Below are 17,925 nucleotides of genomic sequence, written 5' to 3' on the forward strand. Positions count from 1 at the left end.
CTATACAGTGGGTGGGTTGCCCACTGTGCCAATCTGGGGAGTGCAAAGCCACAGTCTCACAAGTCTCTACAGTGGGTGGGTTTCCCACTGTTCAATCCTGGGGAGTGCAAAGCCACAGTCTCTCAAGTCCCTACAGTGGGTGGGTTGCCCACTGTTCAATCCTGGGGAGTGCAAAGCCACAGTCTCTCAAGTCTCACAAGTGGGTGCCTTGCCCACCGCTGCATCCTGGGGAGTGCAAAGCCACAGTCTCTCAAGTCTATACAGTGGGTGGGTTGCCCACTGTTCAATCCTGGGGAGTACAAAGCCACAGTCTCACAAGTCTCTACGGTGGGTGGTTTGCCCACTGTTCAATCCTGGGGAGTGCAAAGCTACAGTCTCTCAAGTGGATAACAGTATCCACTGGTTCTGGAGGGGGACTGGTGCCCAGAGTGCTTCATCCTGTGCAGGACAAACTGAGTGGATGCTGTTCTCTACTGGTTCTGGAGGGGGCATGGTGCCCAGAGTGCTTTATCCTGTGCAGGACAGACAGAGTGGATGCTGTTCTTCACTGGTTCTGGAGGGGGACTGGTGCCCAGAGTGCTTCATCATATGCAGGACAGACGGAGTGGATGCTGTTCTCCACTGGTTCTGGAGGGGGCATGGTGCCCAGAGTGCTTCATCCTGTGCAGGACAGACGGAGTGGATGCTGTTCTCCACTGGTTCTGGAGGGGGACTGGTGCCCAGAGTGCAGCACACACCCCGTGACGGTCCCAGTTGCATCACTGGCCCTGCCGCAAATGGGCTAGCGGTGCTTTCCATGGCGGTCTTTGCCCTGTTCAGCGGTCCTTGGCCTGTTCAGCGGTGCTTGAGTTGCCAGTGTCAGACCTGTTCAGCGGTGCTTTCCATGGCGGTCTTTGCCCTGCTCAGCGGTCCTTGGCCTGTTCAGTGGTGCTTGAGTTGCCAGTGTCAGACCTGTTCAGCGGTGCTTTCCATGGCGGTCTTTGCCCTGCTCAGCGGTCCTTGGCCTGTTCAGCGGTGCTTGAGTTGCCAGTGTCAGACCTGTTCAGCGGTGATTTCCATGGCGGTCTTTGCCCTGTTCAGCGGTCCTTGCCAAGGCGGTCCTTCATTGCCCAGCAGGGCTGTGGCTGGCGGCCCTTCATGGGTCAGCTGGGCTGTGGCTTGCGGGGCCCTCCTGGCCAGCTGGGCTGTGGCTGGCGGTGGCCTCCTGGGCCGTGACGATGGGGCTGGTGGTGGCCTCCTGGGCAGTGACTCTGGCGGTGGCCTCCTGGGCAGTGACTCTGGTGGTGGCCTCCTGGGCAGTGATGAGGAGGCTGGCGGTGGCCTCCTGGGCAGTGACGATGGGGCTGGCGGTGGTCTCCTGTGCAATGACTCTGGCGGTGGCCTCCTGGGAAGTGACTCTGGCGGTGGCATCCTGGGCAGTGACGATGAGGCTGGCGGTGGCCTCCTGCGCAGTGACGATGGGGCTGGCGGTGGCCTCCTGGGCAGTGACGATGGAGCTGGCAGTGGCCTCCTGGGCAGTGACTCGGGCGGTGGCCTCCTGGGCAGTGACTCTGGCGGTGGCCTCCTGGGCAGTGATGATGAGGCTGGTGATGGCCTCCTGGGCAGTGACGATGGGGCTGGTGGTGGCCTCCTGGGCAGTGACTCTGGCGGTGGCCTCCTGGGCAGTGATGATGAGGCTGGTGATGGCCTCCTGGGCAGTGACGATGGGGCTGGCGGTGGCCTCCTGGGCAGTGACTCTGGCGGTGGCCTCCTGGGCAGTGACGATGGCCTCCTGGCCAGCTGGGCTGTGGCTGGTGGTGACCTCCTGGGCAGTGACGATGAGGCTGGTGGTGGCCTCCTGGGCAGTGACTCTGGCGGTGGCCTCCTGGACAGTGGCGATGAGGCTGGCGGTGGCCTCCTGGGCAGTGACGATGGGTCTGGCGGAGGCCTCCTCGGCAGCGGGGATGATGGCAGTCTTCTCCGCTGTGCTGCTCCTCCCAGACTTTGGAGATTTCTTCTGCCCCTTCCCCACCTTGGGAGGAGTCACAGCTGAGTCGACACTCCCCCCGGCATCCCTGTGAGCGGCTTTGCTGGCTGGAGTCTTCCCCCTCTCCCGCCGGGCACTGTCCAACTTCTGGTGCTTCACAGGGGGGGACTGGCTGTGCTGTGGCTCCGTGCCACACTGGCTGTCCTGGTGGCTGGTGCACTCCACATACCTGTAACAACAGGCACCACTGGTCCAAGAGATTTTTTGGCTGAGGTGCTAGTACGGGACCTATGAGTTGGACGGGGGGGATAGGTTAAGGGTGGACAGGAAAAGTTTTTTGGAGACACTGGGGTGGGTAGCTGGAGGGGGTTTGGGAGTGGAGGAAGAGGTGGTGGTTGTAGGAGGTGTAACTTTTGTGGATTTGGGTGCAGGTGCATGGGCTGGAGGCTGTCGTGAGGTGGATGGCTGTTGGGTGGGTGTGTGCCTGCGTTTGTGTATCTTCGGAGGGGGCATCACAGACACACTGGGAGAGGACACAGGGGACGTGGAAATGGTAGTGGGGGTGGTGAGTGCATGTGAGCGGGGTGTGGTGGTGGGTGTGCTGGTGCGGGACGTAGTGGCTGTAGTGGTACTGCATGCAGGTGTGAGTGCAGATGAGACTGGGAGGGAGGAGGGAGACGAGGAGGAGGGGGACACAGTGGAGGCAGTGGATGTTTTGTGTCTGTATGTTTGTGATGCTTGCGTGAGTGCCTGTGGGATGTGTGGTGCTTATGTTTGCCTGAGCTTCCCTTGTGTGGAGAGGTGTGTGCAGGCTGGTCTGATGGTGTGCTTGGGATAGGCAGAGGTACAGGGGATTGGGTCTGGGTGGAGGAAGTTGGAGGGGGAAGGCTAGAGACAGGGACAATGGCTGCCATCAGTGCTGAGGCCAGAGTTTGAAGGGTTTGATGAAGGGCAGCCTGTCCAGAATGAATGCCCTCCAGGAATGCATTTGTGTGTTGCAACTCCCTTTCTACACCCTGGATGGCATTCAAAATGGTAGACTGCCCAACAGTGCGGGACCTGAGGAGGTCAATGGCCTACTCACTGAGGGCGTGCAGAGGTGACAGGGGCAGGGGCTGAGGTGTACGGGGCGAAGGCTGAGGGGCTGCTGGGAGGGCGGTGCTGGTAGGGGGGGTGGCGGCTGTACCTGTAGAAGTGGGGGGCACAGATGTTGCCGCCACCACAAGGGAGCTCCCATCGGAGGATGAGTCTGTGTCGCTGGTTGCAGATCATGTGACCGCCGTGGTGCTCCCCTCGCCCTCCGTCCCACTGGTGTATTCTGAGTCCGTAGTGTGGCCCTCCATGGCCATGTGGGATGCAGCTCCCTCGTGCTCCGGTGCCACTGCACCTCCGCCTGATGATGCTAATGCACACAAGAACAGGGAGACCACAAAAATGGGAGAGCGACAGAAGAAAGACAGGTTGAGTGCATGGCTTACTGCTACCGTTGGCGGACAATACAGACACAGCAGCCCCCTGCACTACGTCGCGCTGTTGGGCTCTACAGATGCAATTCCTGGGAAATGGCCTACAAGGCTATGGACGACATCTGCACACATAGATGGCACAGGGGCATGAATACCTGTACTTGGCACTCTCCAGAGCTGGGGTGCCACATGGCCTGCCTTACGGAGGGGCCTAGCCTACGGAACTCGCCCTGGCCTAGGGAAACCCACAGCCCTCCTCCCCACCCAGACACCTTCACTGTGCCCAAAGTCCACTGAATGATAGTGTACTCACCCCCTTCTGTCCGCTGTGATGCCCTCAAGCGCCCATCCAACTCAGGGTAGGCCACCGCCAGGATCCGGAACATCAGGGGGGTCATGGTTCGACGGGCACCCCTCCCACGTTGGGAGGCCATCCCCACCTGAGCCTCTGCCGTCTTCTTGCTCCAGCGGCGAATGTCCTCCCATCTTTTACGGCAGTGGGTGCTCCGTCTGTGGTGGACCCCCATGGTCTGGACGTCCTTGGCGATGGCACGCCAAATATCCTTCTTCTGGTGGGCGCTGACCTACATGACATGTACATGGGAAGAAGAGAAGTCATTACCAACTGCACCGTCAAAGTGACTGGCCCACATCCCTACCCTTGCATGTGGCACATGCATTCACAGTCCTTCATGCACGCAGAACTGTGCCCCCTTCCTTCTTACAACCAGCCCTCTTCACACAGGCATAGCCCAGACAACATGCTCCCTGTGTACTTATGTCAGGATACTTCAATTCGATTTCCTCAGAAGCAGAAGATAACTCCTCAGTCTCGACCCGAGCTACTCACAACGAATATTAATCCTTCTTGCTGAGTACCCCGGAGGGGGAAAGGGGAATGGGATGGTAGAGAGACTGCCACAGAGATGATGAACGCCAGTACTCAGTCTGCCTCTTCAAATCTAAGATTGGATACAGCACCTGCAAGAGTCACAGTCGCAATTACTAGGGACATACAACATCAGTTTTTCACTTTCTACTCTCAACACTTAATTCTCTTTAATTCTATTATTTCTTCACTCACCCTGAGCTCTCTGTAGTCTTGCTTCTCTCTATAAATGAAAGCTCTTCTTAAAAAAATGCTTATTACTGATTCTGGAAGAACTTCTCAACCTTTGTTAGAGATTGGTTTCATGTTGCTATATATATATATATATATATAGTTGGTGATAATGCGTTCTTCAAATCAGCTGATGTTATTTAATTTCTCCTGTCTTATTGTGACTTCTGTCCATACTTGTATTTGTAAATGCTTGTTTATTAAAGTTTGTTTCTCCTTTCTTACTTCGACATTTGTTGATAACTTGTATTTGTAAATGCTTGTTTATTACAGTTAGTTTCTCCTTCCTTACTTCGACATATGTCGATAACTTGTAGTTGTAAATGCTTGTTTATTTAAGTTTGTTTCTCTTTTAAACTCTATTTTGGTTTATTACCATTGAATTTGTAAATGCTTATTTGTCAACAGTTCGTTTCTCCTTTAAACTTGGCCTTCGTTTATCACCTTGACATTTGTAAATACTTGCTCTTTTAAAGTTCGTTTTTTCTTTGACTTTAATATCTTAAACAAGAACCTTGTAAACATAAGGTTAATTCATACATTAACTCTGTAGCCTTGCCGACTCCCACAGAAACGGTCTACTATCAAACTCTTCGAATAAACCTTGACAATATTTATCTGTTTTCTGTAATATAATCATCAAATGTAATTTTACCTCACAGGAGTTTCTGTTCTGAAGCGCGCTCTCTCCCCACACAGCTGATTCCCGTCAGACCTCAGTGGAAGTGCAAGGCTTCCAGCTGGAGAGCTCGTAACCTAGCAACCAACCGATTGCAAGACTAGAACTGTAACTAACCTTCAGGACTCACAGCGGCCATCTTGGATCTTCTCTTCTTGATTCTTCCTTTGAAATAAGCGCAAGATTACTCTACAAACCTTCTTCCAGTTTGGGCTTTGCTGTCTCCACTGAGGATATCTCTTTGCTCTTCTCATGCACTTCTTTGATTTGACTTGGCAAGTTTGTGTGGTCATGACAACTTAACTGTTGGTCTGGAGGACCGTAGAGTAGCGTGTACTGGGGGAGGACCCCGTTGACGAGCTTCTCCAACTCCTCTGCAGTGAAGGCAGGGGCCCTTTCCCCAGACGCACAAGCCATTGTCTCTTCCAAACCGAGGTCACAACAGCACTTGCAGTGTAGGTCCTCTCCTGTCGAAGATCAGGTATCGAGTGATTCAACAGCTAGAAAATGGCGGTCACGTCCGCGGCAGTGCATACCATCACCGTCGGCGTACATCTTCATTGGCTCCTGGGACCCATAGGGTCCAATGTCCAATGTTAACCAATGTAGCATTGCGCGGCGGTCTTCGACCGCCTACCGCGACGGTGTACAACGCCAGCGCAGTTACCTCACATCCCATTGTCCCACTTTAGAGGTTAGGCAGACGCCATTTCAGGGGCCCACATGGCCTAATTACCAACTGCATCACACATACCTAGGCCTTGTCTCACAACACAAATACAGGCCACATTTTGTGTATGAATGGTGTTCTGTGTAGACTGTGGGTACATACCTCTGAGTTGTTTGACTCTGTGGTCACTGTTGTCCTTCATAGGCACCGTCTGCTGGGACATATGAGGAGATGGCGGAATCCTCCGGTGTACCGACCACTGGTGGACCTGTCGACAATGGAGGAAAGAAGTTTGATCATCACCTACAGGTTCGGCCGTGCCACAATCAAGGAACTGTGTACCCAGTTGGAGTCTGACTTGATGTAAGCAATCCGCCATCCCACAGGAATCCCCCCTCAAGTGCAGGTGCTATCAGTGCTCCATTTCCTTGCAAGTGGGTCATTTCAAACAACAGTGGCCATGGCATCAGGGATGTCCCAGCCTATGTTTTCCAATGTGTTGTCCAGAGTGTTGTCTGCCCTTCTGAAACACATGCGGAGGTATATCGTTTTCCCTCAGGTGGAGGACTTGCCTACAGTGAAAGGTGACTTCTATGCCATGGGACATATCCCCAACATCATAGGTGCCATTGATGGGACCCATGTAGCTCTGGTCCCCCCCAAAAGGAGTGAACAGGTGTACAGGAACCGAAAGGAAGAGTTATCATTCCATGAATGTACAAATGGTATGTTTGGCAGGCCAGTACATCTCCCAGGTAAATGCTATGTTCCCTGGCTCTGTGCATGACGCCTACATCCTGCGGAATAGCAGCATCCCTTATGTGATGGGTCAACTCCAGAGGCACCGGGTGTGGCTATTAGGGGACTCTGGTTACCCCAACCTGTCATGGCTACTGACCCCAGTGAGGAATCCCAGGACCAGGGCAGAGGAATGCTACAATGAGGCCCATGGGCGGACTAGGAGGGTGATCAAACGCACCTTCGGCCTCCTGAAGGCCAGGTTCAGGTGCCTCCATATGACAGATGGTTCCCTATTCTACTCACCGAAGAAGGTGTGCCAGATCATCGTGGCCTGTTGTATGCATCACAACTTGGATTTGCGACGACGGGTGCCTTTTCTGCAGGAGGAAGGTCCAGATGGCGGTGTTGTGGCAGCTGTGGAGTCTGTGGACAGTGATGAGGAGGAAGCAGAGGAAGAAGACATTGACAACAGGGACTCAGACATCCAGCAATATTTCCAGTGACACACAGGTGAGAAAACACTCCTGCCTACTACAAGTACTTTAACACTCTACCTCTATCCTGTCTGTCGATTTCAACCAGTGTATGGTCACTGAGTTGTCATTTTCCCTTACAGTTTCACAGGTGTGCTTTCCAACGTGTGTCATCTGCTTAGACTCCTCATGGACTTGAGATGTGTGACATAGGTATGTTGACATTACATTTGAAAAAGCATTTTGTCACTGTCATTGCTAATACACAATTTTGAAATCACAGACTGACTCCAGATTGTTTTGTGCTTCAAGGGTGTTTATTGAAGTGCTCAATATTGGAGGGGGTTGTAAAACGGTGAGGGGGGATGGTGGAGGAATGTCCATGGCAGAGTCCAGCCTATTAGTCTCACATTTGCATTGCCCATATGGGCATAAGAAGTGGAGCTGGGGCAGTTCCAATATAGACAGGGTTACAAAGTGGGACAGTGGTTTGACAATCAGGGTGGTCTAATTTCTTGGCGGGGGTCTTGGCATTGTGCTCTGTCTTGTTCCTGGATCTCAGGGACCGCTTGCGGGGTGGTTCTCCGTCTGCAGGGGGTGGGGTGCTGGTGTGGTGGTCCTGTGGCGGTGCCTCCTGTCCACTAGCGCCGGCAGAGGTGGTGGGCAATTCATCATCCATGCTAGTGTCAGGGGCCCCTTGTTGTGCCACAGTGTCCCTCCTGGTGTTAAGTATTTCCTTCAGCACCCCTACGATGGTGCCCAGGGCGGAGCTGATGGTTCTGAGTTTCTCCCTGAACCCCAAATACAGTTCCTCCTGCATGCGCTGGGTCTCCTGAAACTTGACCAGGACCATTGCCATTGTCTCCTGGGAGTGGTGGTAGGCTCCCATGATGGAGGAGAGGGCCTCGTGGAGAGTGGGTTCCCTTGGCCTGTCTGCCCCCTGTCGCACGGCAGCCCTCCCAGTTCCCCTGTGTTCCTGTGCCTCCGTCCCCTGGACCGTGTGCCCCCTGCCACTGCCCCCAGGTCCCTGTTGTTGTTGGGGTGGTGGGTTATCCTGGGTTCCCTGTAGTGGTGGACACACAGCTGATTGATGTGTCCTAGGGACAGAGGTATGAGCCCGCTGGGTGGGTGCTGTGCTGGTGTTACCAGAGGGTGGAAGGTCTGTGGTGGGCTGTGCCTGTGTGAGGGGAACCGACTGTCCCGAGGCCCACGATGGACCGGGCTGGTCATCTGGATCCAGTTGGACAGAGCTGCTGTCATCACTGGGGGCCTCTTCTGTGGGTGGGGTGGAGATGTCTGGACCCTCCTGTCTGGTGACGTTGGGTAGTGGTCCTGCAGGGGTGGAAAGGCATGATTATTGCATCTGTGTGTGTCATGGTGTGCAATGGGTGGGTGACCGTCTACCCCAGTGCTAGCATTCCTGTGTGGGGGCTTGTGTGATGATGGTTGAGGGGGGTGTTATGGGTATGTTCAGTGGGCATGCTTTAGTGATGGGTGTCCATGCTTTGTTGTGTCATGCAGGGCTTGGTGTTGGGATGTGTGGTTAGTGTTATTAGTACATTTGTGAGGTGTTGGAGTGATAGGGGAGGGGGTGAGGGTGGGGGTCTGTGATAGCATGCAGGTAGGGTGGGGGATATGATAGTTAAAGGTTTGACTTACCAGAGTCCATTCCTCCACCGACTCTTGCGAGGCCCTCAAGATGCAGAATCGGCAAGACCTGCTCCTACCATGTTATTAGTTGTGGGTGAGGAGATGGGGGTCCGCCACCAGTCCGCTGTACCGCCAGGTGGTGTCTTGAGACCACGGAAAGCACCTTCCCCCGTAGGTCATTCCACCTCTTCCTGATGTCGTCCCGATTTCTTGGGTGCTGTCCCACTGCGTTGACCATGTCGACTATTCTTCGCCATAGCTCCATCTTCGTAGCTATGGAGGTGTGCTGCACCTGGGATCCAAATAGCTGTGGCTCTACCCGGACAATTTCCTCCACCATGACCGTGAGCTCCTCCTCCGAGAACCTGGGGTGTCTTTGCCGTGCCATGGGGTGGTGTGGGTGATGTGTGGGGTGGTGTGTGTGGTGATATGTAGTGGTGTGTGGTGTTTTGTGCGTGGAAGTTGTGTGGGTGATGGTGTTGAGTGCCTGTGGCTGCTAGTTTGTGGATGGTGGTGTCTCTCTCTGGCCTTCTTTCGGAATTTTTGGTAGTAGGGGTTTGTGGGTGATGTGGGTGTGTGTTTTATATTGTATTGGGTGTGTGGGTGTGGTGTGTGTATGTGTATCAGGTGTGTGTATTTAGAATTGTCCAATGTGGCGGCGTTTTGTATGTGTGTGTATTTTGAGCGCGGCGGTGTGTAGCGCCAATGGAATACCGCGGTTGAAAGACCGCCGCGTGGATTCGTGGGTCGTGATAGCGTACAGAGTATTTCTGTTGGCGTGACGGTGGAGGTTTTGTTTTCGCCAGTTTATCACTGACCTTTGGTGTGGCGGACTTGTGTGGGTGTCTGAATTTTGTCGGATTCCGAGATGTGGGTCATAATAGCTGTGACGGAATTCCGCAGCTGCGGCGGTGTGTTGGCGGTCTTCTGCACGGCGGTAAGCGGCTTTTACCGCCAATGTTGTAATGACCCCCAAAGTCTAAGTTCTAACTATAACCAGTCATGTGACCAAGTAACAGGCTGCATGCACCAAATAGTTAGGCCATGAAAATGACAACTTTCTAAAAGTGGCAGTTTTCAAAATTGTTACTTAAAATCTGACTTTACCAATAAAAAAGATTTTGAATTACAATTCCTTAGGCACCAAACATGAAATGCTCACCTGTTCGCAATCAAAAGTTAGCACTTATTCCATGTTTTTTTCAATACTGGGACATGTAAAACTTAAAAGTAAATGTTGAACCTTTTCATTGCAATGCAGCCTGCCCTATGGGGTACTGAGGGCCTTCCTAAGGGGTATCAGTTGCAAACAACGGGGAGTTTAAGACTTGGCAAGGGGGTTATACTGCCAAGGCAAACTAGCATAATAAAACTGCATTCAGGCTGCAATGGCAGATCTGGGACATGTTTTAATGGATTACTTAAATGGGTAGCGTAATAGGTACTGCAGGCCCACTATTAGCAGTTAATTTACAGACCTGAGTATATAGAATACCACTCTACAAGGGACTAATAAGTAAATTAAATATGCCAAACAGGTGTAAGTCAATGTTTTCAAGATTAAAGGAGAGAGCACAAGCACTTTAGCACTGGTTAGTAGTGGTAGAAGCTAACAAAATCTCACTCTGAAAAAATAGGAGGAATGAAGGCAAAAGGTTGGAGTGTCTCTGCAGAGAGGGTCAAGTCAAGCATGTTCCCTTGTGAGTTTGGACCCTACTATTGTTATGATTCTGCCTAATCACTGAGGGACAAATTTACCAACATTTTTCCTTGTGGCTGTGCCACTTTATTGGAACAACCATGATACAAAATGTAATGTAAAAAAAAGTAACAAAAGCCAGTGCATAGCGCTACCTTGCATTACCTTGCACAAAGGAGGTGTTCCATGGGCGGAGATTAAGTTTTCTCATGCAAGCCCTGATTTACAAAAGTCTGTAAATCTGGGATTTCGCCAAAATAGTGCCCATCCCAGAATTAAGCGTAACAAGGAGAAATATTTTGCATTTAGCATCCCACATAGAAAAGGGAAAATGCCTTTAGGAATTGTTTTTGTGAAGGAAGGTGTCCCTTCCTGCATCAAATCAACTATGTTCATAATGCAGGCACCTTTGCACCTTTGCCTGCATTTCTTTTGGCCATTGCTTGAGCACAAAGTTTGACACACTGAAAATGAGGGTAGGGTTCTATAAATTGTATGGATTTGGTTGAACGAAATATGTTACTATTCATGTCGTGATATCTGGTAACTATATAACCAGTATTCAAAGTAATGATGAACGAATATTGAAGTCAGGGATGGCCACAATAAAGAAGATTGGATACATTAATTCCAGGTTTCTGACTGACCAAATGGTATAAATGTACATACAATTAATTTAAACACAAATCATTTACATAGTCTGTGGTACTCCTGAAATAATGACACACATCCCACCCTCGCTGGTCAGGGGCCCTATACTTATTGGTTATGGTGATATAACTCTGGTCTAAGACAGAATAAATTGTCATGAATACAGTGGAAGAAGGAGGCATCTTGCTGCACCATTGTGCCTCCAGTAACTCCAGAGACACACTGAAAGGTAAGGGTGACAGAGAAATGTTTATTCAGCAATTAAAAATGCAGTGGAATAGGTGGGAGTCCTGGATTGAGTCAAGTCAACCAGATGTTGGTGTTCCTTTGGAAAAAAAGCCTATCCAACCTAGGTTAGTGTTTGAGAAATACAGAACTGTATTTTATGGTCAGCCATGTCAATGTCACTATGAAATCAAGTGAGGCTCACAGATAACATCACCCATCTGTCAACCAACGTGTAATGTTCAATAGCACATTTCTTTCCTATCATCACCATAATGTATCTTTGTGGAATTATCTCAGGACTGCTATAACCCCAGGAAAAGGGGGCCTGGAAGTTAAAAGAGCATAAATTAAAGTAGGTAGAAAACATGTGCAAGCGTTTACAAATATTAGATAACAGTTACTGTATGGCTGACAAATATGACTGTATGATAATGTACACACATGCTAAAGTTGGTAATGAATGCTGTTTTAGGAAGATCCACATCAAACTCCACCTCCTTGGAGACATTGGCCCTGTTGACAGCCCGGCTGGTTATAACAGTGTGGGCAAACCTTGAAGTAATCCAAGAATCAATTTTGAGGCTATATATGTTTAGTTCTTCTTCAGTCTGGAAGAGATAAGAAATAAAGTAATTTTCCCAAAAGTCAGAAAAAGTACATTTACAGTGTGGTGCATATTGGCCCTAAGCATATATCACAGCAAAAATAAAAGGAGGCTTTACTGTCAGACAAGCAAACTGAATCAATAGATTGTGTCAGACTTCTAGCAATGTCCTGAACCTTAAAATGTATGTTGAAGGGTTTTACAGAACATACAGTTCATTGCTTTATTTTAGGAAGGTTCAAGAACAATTTACCCCTTATGAACATTTTCCTCTAACCTACTAGATGATTTGTTATTTTCATCTTTTCTCAAAATGCAAGATAAAAAGCAAATGTTCATGATCACTTTCTATAGAGGTATAGCTGATTCTAACCTATCTCACTTTTTGAATTATGCCTCCTGGATTTAATTTATTTACAACCTACCTTAACACATTATGCAAATAGACAAATTCTACCACAAACCATTTCTCTCTCTTTCACTGTAGCAACGTAATCTATTACTTTTACTTCACAGGGAGGCTTACTTCTAAATTCCATCTAGTGATCTACTTAGATGGCTTTTCAATTTATATCATGAAATGTATCTTTTTCTCCCAAACATTTCCTATACTCAATAATATAATGTGTGTGAAGAAAGTGGGCTATAATTTGGGGTGGGCAGTTGCCCACCTCAAGGAAAACAATACTAACTTGTCAGAGTGAACTCCAAAGTCACTAGAGTAACCTAAGTTTAACCACTTGGTAGCCATGGCACAGAGCAGACGGGCTTAACTTAGGGCAATATGCACTTATGCAGTACCAAAAACGTTAGTAAGTTAAAACAGCAAATAATACAAATCCCAAACTGAATTACAGAATAAGATTAAAACATTTTAAGCAAAATGACACCAAAATGCCAGAAACCCAATAAGGGGACAGAAGATATACATTGTTAAAGTTTTAAAAGGAAAAAAAACAAAGATTTTCCAAATTCCAGCTTTTTATAACTTCTGGAGCAGCTCTTCTGACTCAACTCTAAAAGCTCCAAGGACCACAATAACAGCACTTATGGGCCAGGGCTCACTCCAGCAGAGGCCACCAGCAATCGCCATTCCAGGTCCAGTTGGTCAACTGGTCCATTCAGGAAAAAGGATCTTGTGTAATTTGTGTCCTTGTAGCCACACAGGAAGGCAACCAACTGGCCATTGGAGTCCACTTCTTCATCCTGGAAATAGGAGGGATCAGGTCCAGTCCCTCAGGGCTCCTCTCAGAGAACAACAAGCAGGATTGAGTTCTCTTCTGTTCTTTTGCAGGCCATGAAAGTATTTTGCAGAGGGTGACTTGGAGTGACACATTTGTGGTTGGCTTTAACCTGTGGGTCAAGTGACTTCTGGCTCCATCCTGACAACTTACTCCTAAATTTCAAGATGAAGCAGCCCTTTCTCCTTTGTGCAGAGCATGTGTGCACAACCAGAGATATGTCCAGACAAATGAGAAGTACCCAAATATGTTACTCAAAACAAGTTCTGGAGGTAGCTTCCATCACACAGGGTTTGAAGTGAGTCTGGCTGGGGGGACAAAGCGTTGCCTTCTCCAGGTCTGACCTTACAAAACAGTGGCCAACTTTATAAGTTCATGTAGTTCCTGGGTCCATCCTAACTGGTCTTCCTGAAAGAGGGAGAAAAACATATCCTTTCAAAGGTTACAGGCTAAAGTTGATATTCTGTACTCTGACATCTCCTAGGATTCAGCTATACTGCTGCCTGTGAAACTAGCTTTCAGGGCCTAGTCACTGGAGGAAAATGTTAATTTTAATTTCAAGCATGTTCCACTGTTAAATATCAGTCGCCCTGCCTTTTGGGCAACAAGGGGTGACATATATATTTAAAAGCCGGATTTCCCACCAGTCAAAAAGGTTTGAAAACAGGTTTTAGGCTCCTGCAGTCAAGCTGCACAAGCCAAGTCTGAAGTCATGTTTTCCATGCCAACTCTGTGGATGGACCAATAGTTGCTGCCACCTACAGATGGCATTTAACTTCAGAATCTGGGTTATTTTTTCCACACCATATACTAGAGACCGATAGACAAGTTAAATAAGTCAGTTAGGTGTGAGCTAATGTGACTTTATTTAAAGGGGAAGAACAGGCACTTTTCTCCTGTTTAACAATAGAAAAATGCACGAAGATCTAAGTCCAACAGAAGAAAAAATATCTGGGGCGACCAAGCAGAAAAGGTGGATTTAATACTCCGTGGTTGTTCTCATACAGAGGTATCAGCACAGCATCAATCAACTAGATTACTTTTCAGAATGTTTTGTGAAATGCTGTTCAAAAATTCCTAGACCATGAAAAGAATCTTAAGAGAATTTAGAATCCAACTGGTGAAGGCTGTGCAGTAACCCAATAGTTTCCAGCAATTGCCCCTAGAGGCATACTGGAACATCACATGATAGTTTATGCACAATAACACAACTGTTTGTTTATTGCTCCTAACTGTGTTAAATGGTTCTATGATCAACAGTTCTGCAGGCTGTCGCTATTTATTCACAATGGGCCTGATTCAGAAAACTAAACTTTCACCTTTGTTCAAGTATCCAATTTTGTGCAATTTACTAAAGAATATTATGACTAGTATCTTTATAACTGTAGAGCCTCCACACTTGTGGCGGAGACACCACACATAAAAATACTTTTCATTAAATTCCTTTGTGAATTGTCAAAAATCATAAACTTCACAAAAGTGTAAGTTTACTTTTATGAATCAGGCCCTAGGTGAACAATGACACTTGATGGCTGAATCCTCTGTTTCCCAGGGTTTGATGTTTCTATTCGTTCAAAAACAAACTCTGCTGTACTACAATTATCCGTAATTCTTTTTAAAGGGCAAGAAAAGCGTCAAACAAAGATGCCCTTCATTGGTATAGGAATGTTATTGTGTAATGGCCCTTCTATTCCCTCAACCCTGTGAAAATGTCTTCTAAAAATATGTTAATAACATTTTGTAAATAACAACAGTAAGTAATTAAAAAATGTTAAAGGAAATCAAATGAGTATTTTTGCATCATTGCTAAAAAGTGATTTCTTCTCCTATGATTAATGCTGTTGATTTCTTCAACTACATAGCAGCATATTTTAGAAAAAAATACAGATATGAATCTAATAAGGACTACACAGTACACATTACTTTCAGCTAGTGATGCATTCCAATGTTTCTTACTTAGTAGTAAGAGCTGGCAATTTTACTAGTAATGATGACTATGGGCCTGATTTATGTTTTGGCTGGACTACCGCCATCCAGCAGCAATGGTGAAACCAAGTACTCCATCAAGCTAACTGAGTTCAACCTCTGTATTAAGATCTATGGTAGTTCAACCTCTGTCTGTGTCAACAGAGTGGACACCGGCGCACAAGCAGTATCCCGCAACCAACGCAACTGACTCTAATGCTGGCATATACCACTCCATCGATGTTGGGACAGCGGGTTTGCGCTGACCAGATTTTGATAACACAATCATGCTGGCGTTGTACCAGTGGCGGTCCCCTGACAGCGGGAGTCTATTGTCGGTCCCATTCAGCATTGTATTATGGTTGTGGCTATTGGATGAATGCTAGCAGCACACACCTGATGTATATCAACCAATTGAAAAACACCTGCAAACTACACTATAAAACACACTTCATTTCAGACCATGATCCTTTGCCATTCCACTGCGGAACCCCTTTTTGCCTCTAAATTTACCACACAGAAGTCAGGCCTTTTCTCTGTTTTTTTGCCCTCTGTTTATTTTCCTTTCCTTTCACTTTTTTTCATTTATCATCAAGGTTTAGGGCACTAGATATTTTTTTAGTTACCATGGCAGGGAAAGGAATTCCACACTTTACAGAAGGAAAATTACAAGTCATGGAGGACGACATTATTAGAGTAGAGCCAAAATTGTTTGGAGCTCAAGTACAAAAATACAACAATATCTCAGAAAAGGCTAGAATAGTTGACAGACTGAATGCTGTAGCAAACAATCTGCACACACAAGAAAAAATTAGGAAGAGGTGGAATGACCCGCGGTGAAGAGTGCACTCACTGGCCTCCAAGCAACACCTGGAGGACCAGAGGACTGGTGGTGTTTCTCCCAGCCCCCCATTACAACTCTTTCCCTGGGAAGATAAGGTCTTGCAGATCCTATATTGACAGGAATCCATGGTGGAGTGGAGTCGGATAAGTTGAACTTAGCAATGTCTCACTAATCACAAATGGAGTTTTTGCCCTTAAGTTAGCTGTTCAGAATATTTCATGTTTCAAAACCCTTGTCCAGATTTCCAGCATCATGGTTGTAGTTCTCTTTTTGACAAGGCTCACTATGTTTTTTTCAGAATGTGTGTTGTTCACCTTGGATCATCCCTTGCAAGTTCCTAGTTCCTTGCTTTATTTCAATGTATGTTGTTGAACTTAAAAAACACAGGCTCCAAACTCCATCTATTTGCTGATGAAGAAATAAGGCCTGTGAGTGTTTTTTCACCTATATACATCATTTACATGTGTACATATGGTAAATGTATTTTCATCTTCACTGTGGATATTCAAATAGGTATGTGTAACTCACATTTTGACAAGTATTGTGAATAGAGAGTAGAAATTACTACAATTACCATCCTATCCTGCTTTTGTCTCTGGAAAACAATAGTGCAATGTGATGTTGCTCAACCTCTCTTTTCTCCAATATATGCATGTATGTCAAAGTGTTATGCATTTGTCATTTACCATTTCATACTATGTAAGAAAATGTAATTTGTTGTGTCCATCTGGTATGTTTTCACCTTCTTTTTACTCCATTGAATTGATGTAATTGGCTACATAATTCATACTCTGTTGAATCAAAGATTTCCAACCATGGTCTGTGGCAGGCTCAATATAAGTAGTATTGCTGCACAATTTACTTTGCAGTGTTCACCAATGCCATTAATTCTAATAAGTTGTACTATAGTTGTTTTTTAGTCTGCTAGGCCTTGGAATGGTTTAATTCTCAATTGTGCTCCCTACTGAGTTTGGCTGAATGTCTGGTACATATGATGTACACTTTCTAAATAACATTTTTCACTTCAGGACATCCCTTCAATATCTTTACTGAAGTTTGCATATGTGTGAATTAAGCTGCAAGTGAAAATTAATAAAAATAACACAAAGGCCTAATCATTCCGTTCATCATACGTTTCACTTTTAGGTTGCTTCATTTGTAGCTGAAGACAAATTTGAGATACAATCCAGACTTTTAACTTCATATTGTTTAAAATTCATTTTAGGTCCAACACCTAAGGCCAGTGGACCACTGTCTGCAACTGAAGACACCTTCACTCCAGACCAGGATCAAGCCTTCAGTGAGGACACCACTCCTGTAATTCCGATGTGGAGCTCCAGGGTCCATCTGGTCTGTCTGAGGAGACAACTCCAGTGAGTCTCACTTGGTACACACCTACACCTCCCACCCCAGCTGCAACAACAACTCAGCTAATGGATACCTCCACTCTCTGTATCCAGAAGAATACTACAACCATCTTGTGCCTCCAGTCCTGGTTGTTGTTGAGCAAACACCACCACCACCCCCAGTTCTGCCAGGACACATTGAGATGGGGCACACTGCCTCAAGGGCACAGGATAGAGGGGGTAGGAGTCATAGGAGGGAATCTGTGGGCCAGCAAAGTGAGGCCACTGGGTGTAGGAGGCTGACTCTCTATATAGTGCAAGAAAATGGTCTGTACTGTACAGAGAGCCCAAGCACTGCCACTTTGGTATCCAGAGGTAAAAAGCAGACCATCTAATGCTTTGTTTTTATGGTAGTGTGGGCAAGCAGCTAGGCTAATCCAGGAGATGTGCTAAGCATTTGGTGCACTCACAGTATCAGTAAATTTGGACACACACTCAGAAGAATAACTCAAGACCAATTTACAGGAATACTTCAGATTTTTATAACGTTTTTAAGAACAAGCTCAGCAGTATTTGTTAAGT

General features: G+C 47.3%; 1 protein-coding gene across 2 annotated transcripts in view; it reads right to left on the bottom strand.

Annotated features, from left to right (window-relative positions):
* Positions 1-17,925, bottom strand: part of LOC138259003 (inter-alpha-trypsin inhibitor heavy chain H3-like) — a 534,612-nt gene that overhangs the window by 440,575 nt on the left and 76,112 nt on the right. For both annotated transcript variants that reach the window (XM_069206380.1, XM_069206378.1), the window contains one exon: positions 11,785-11,951. In XM_069206380.1, the coding sequence (XP_069062481.1) occupies positions 11,785-11,951 (167 nt within the window). The remainder of the gene's footprint in view (positions 1-11,784; positions 11,952-17,925) is intronic.

This window comes from Pleurodeles waltl, chromosome 9 (genome assembly GCF_031143425.1).
Source record: "Pleurodeles waltl isolate 20211129_DDA chromosome 9, aPleWal1.hap1.20221129, whole genome shotgun sequence".
NCBI classification, from domain to species: Eukaryota; Metazoa; Chordata; class Amphibia; order Caudata; family Salamandridae; genus Pleurodeles; species Pleurodeles waltl.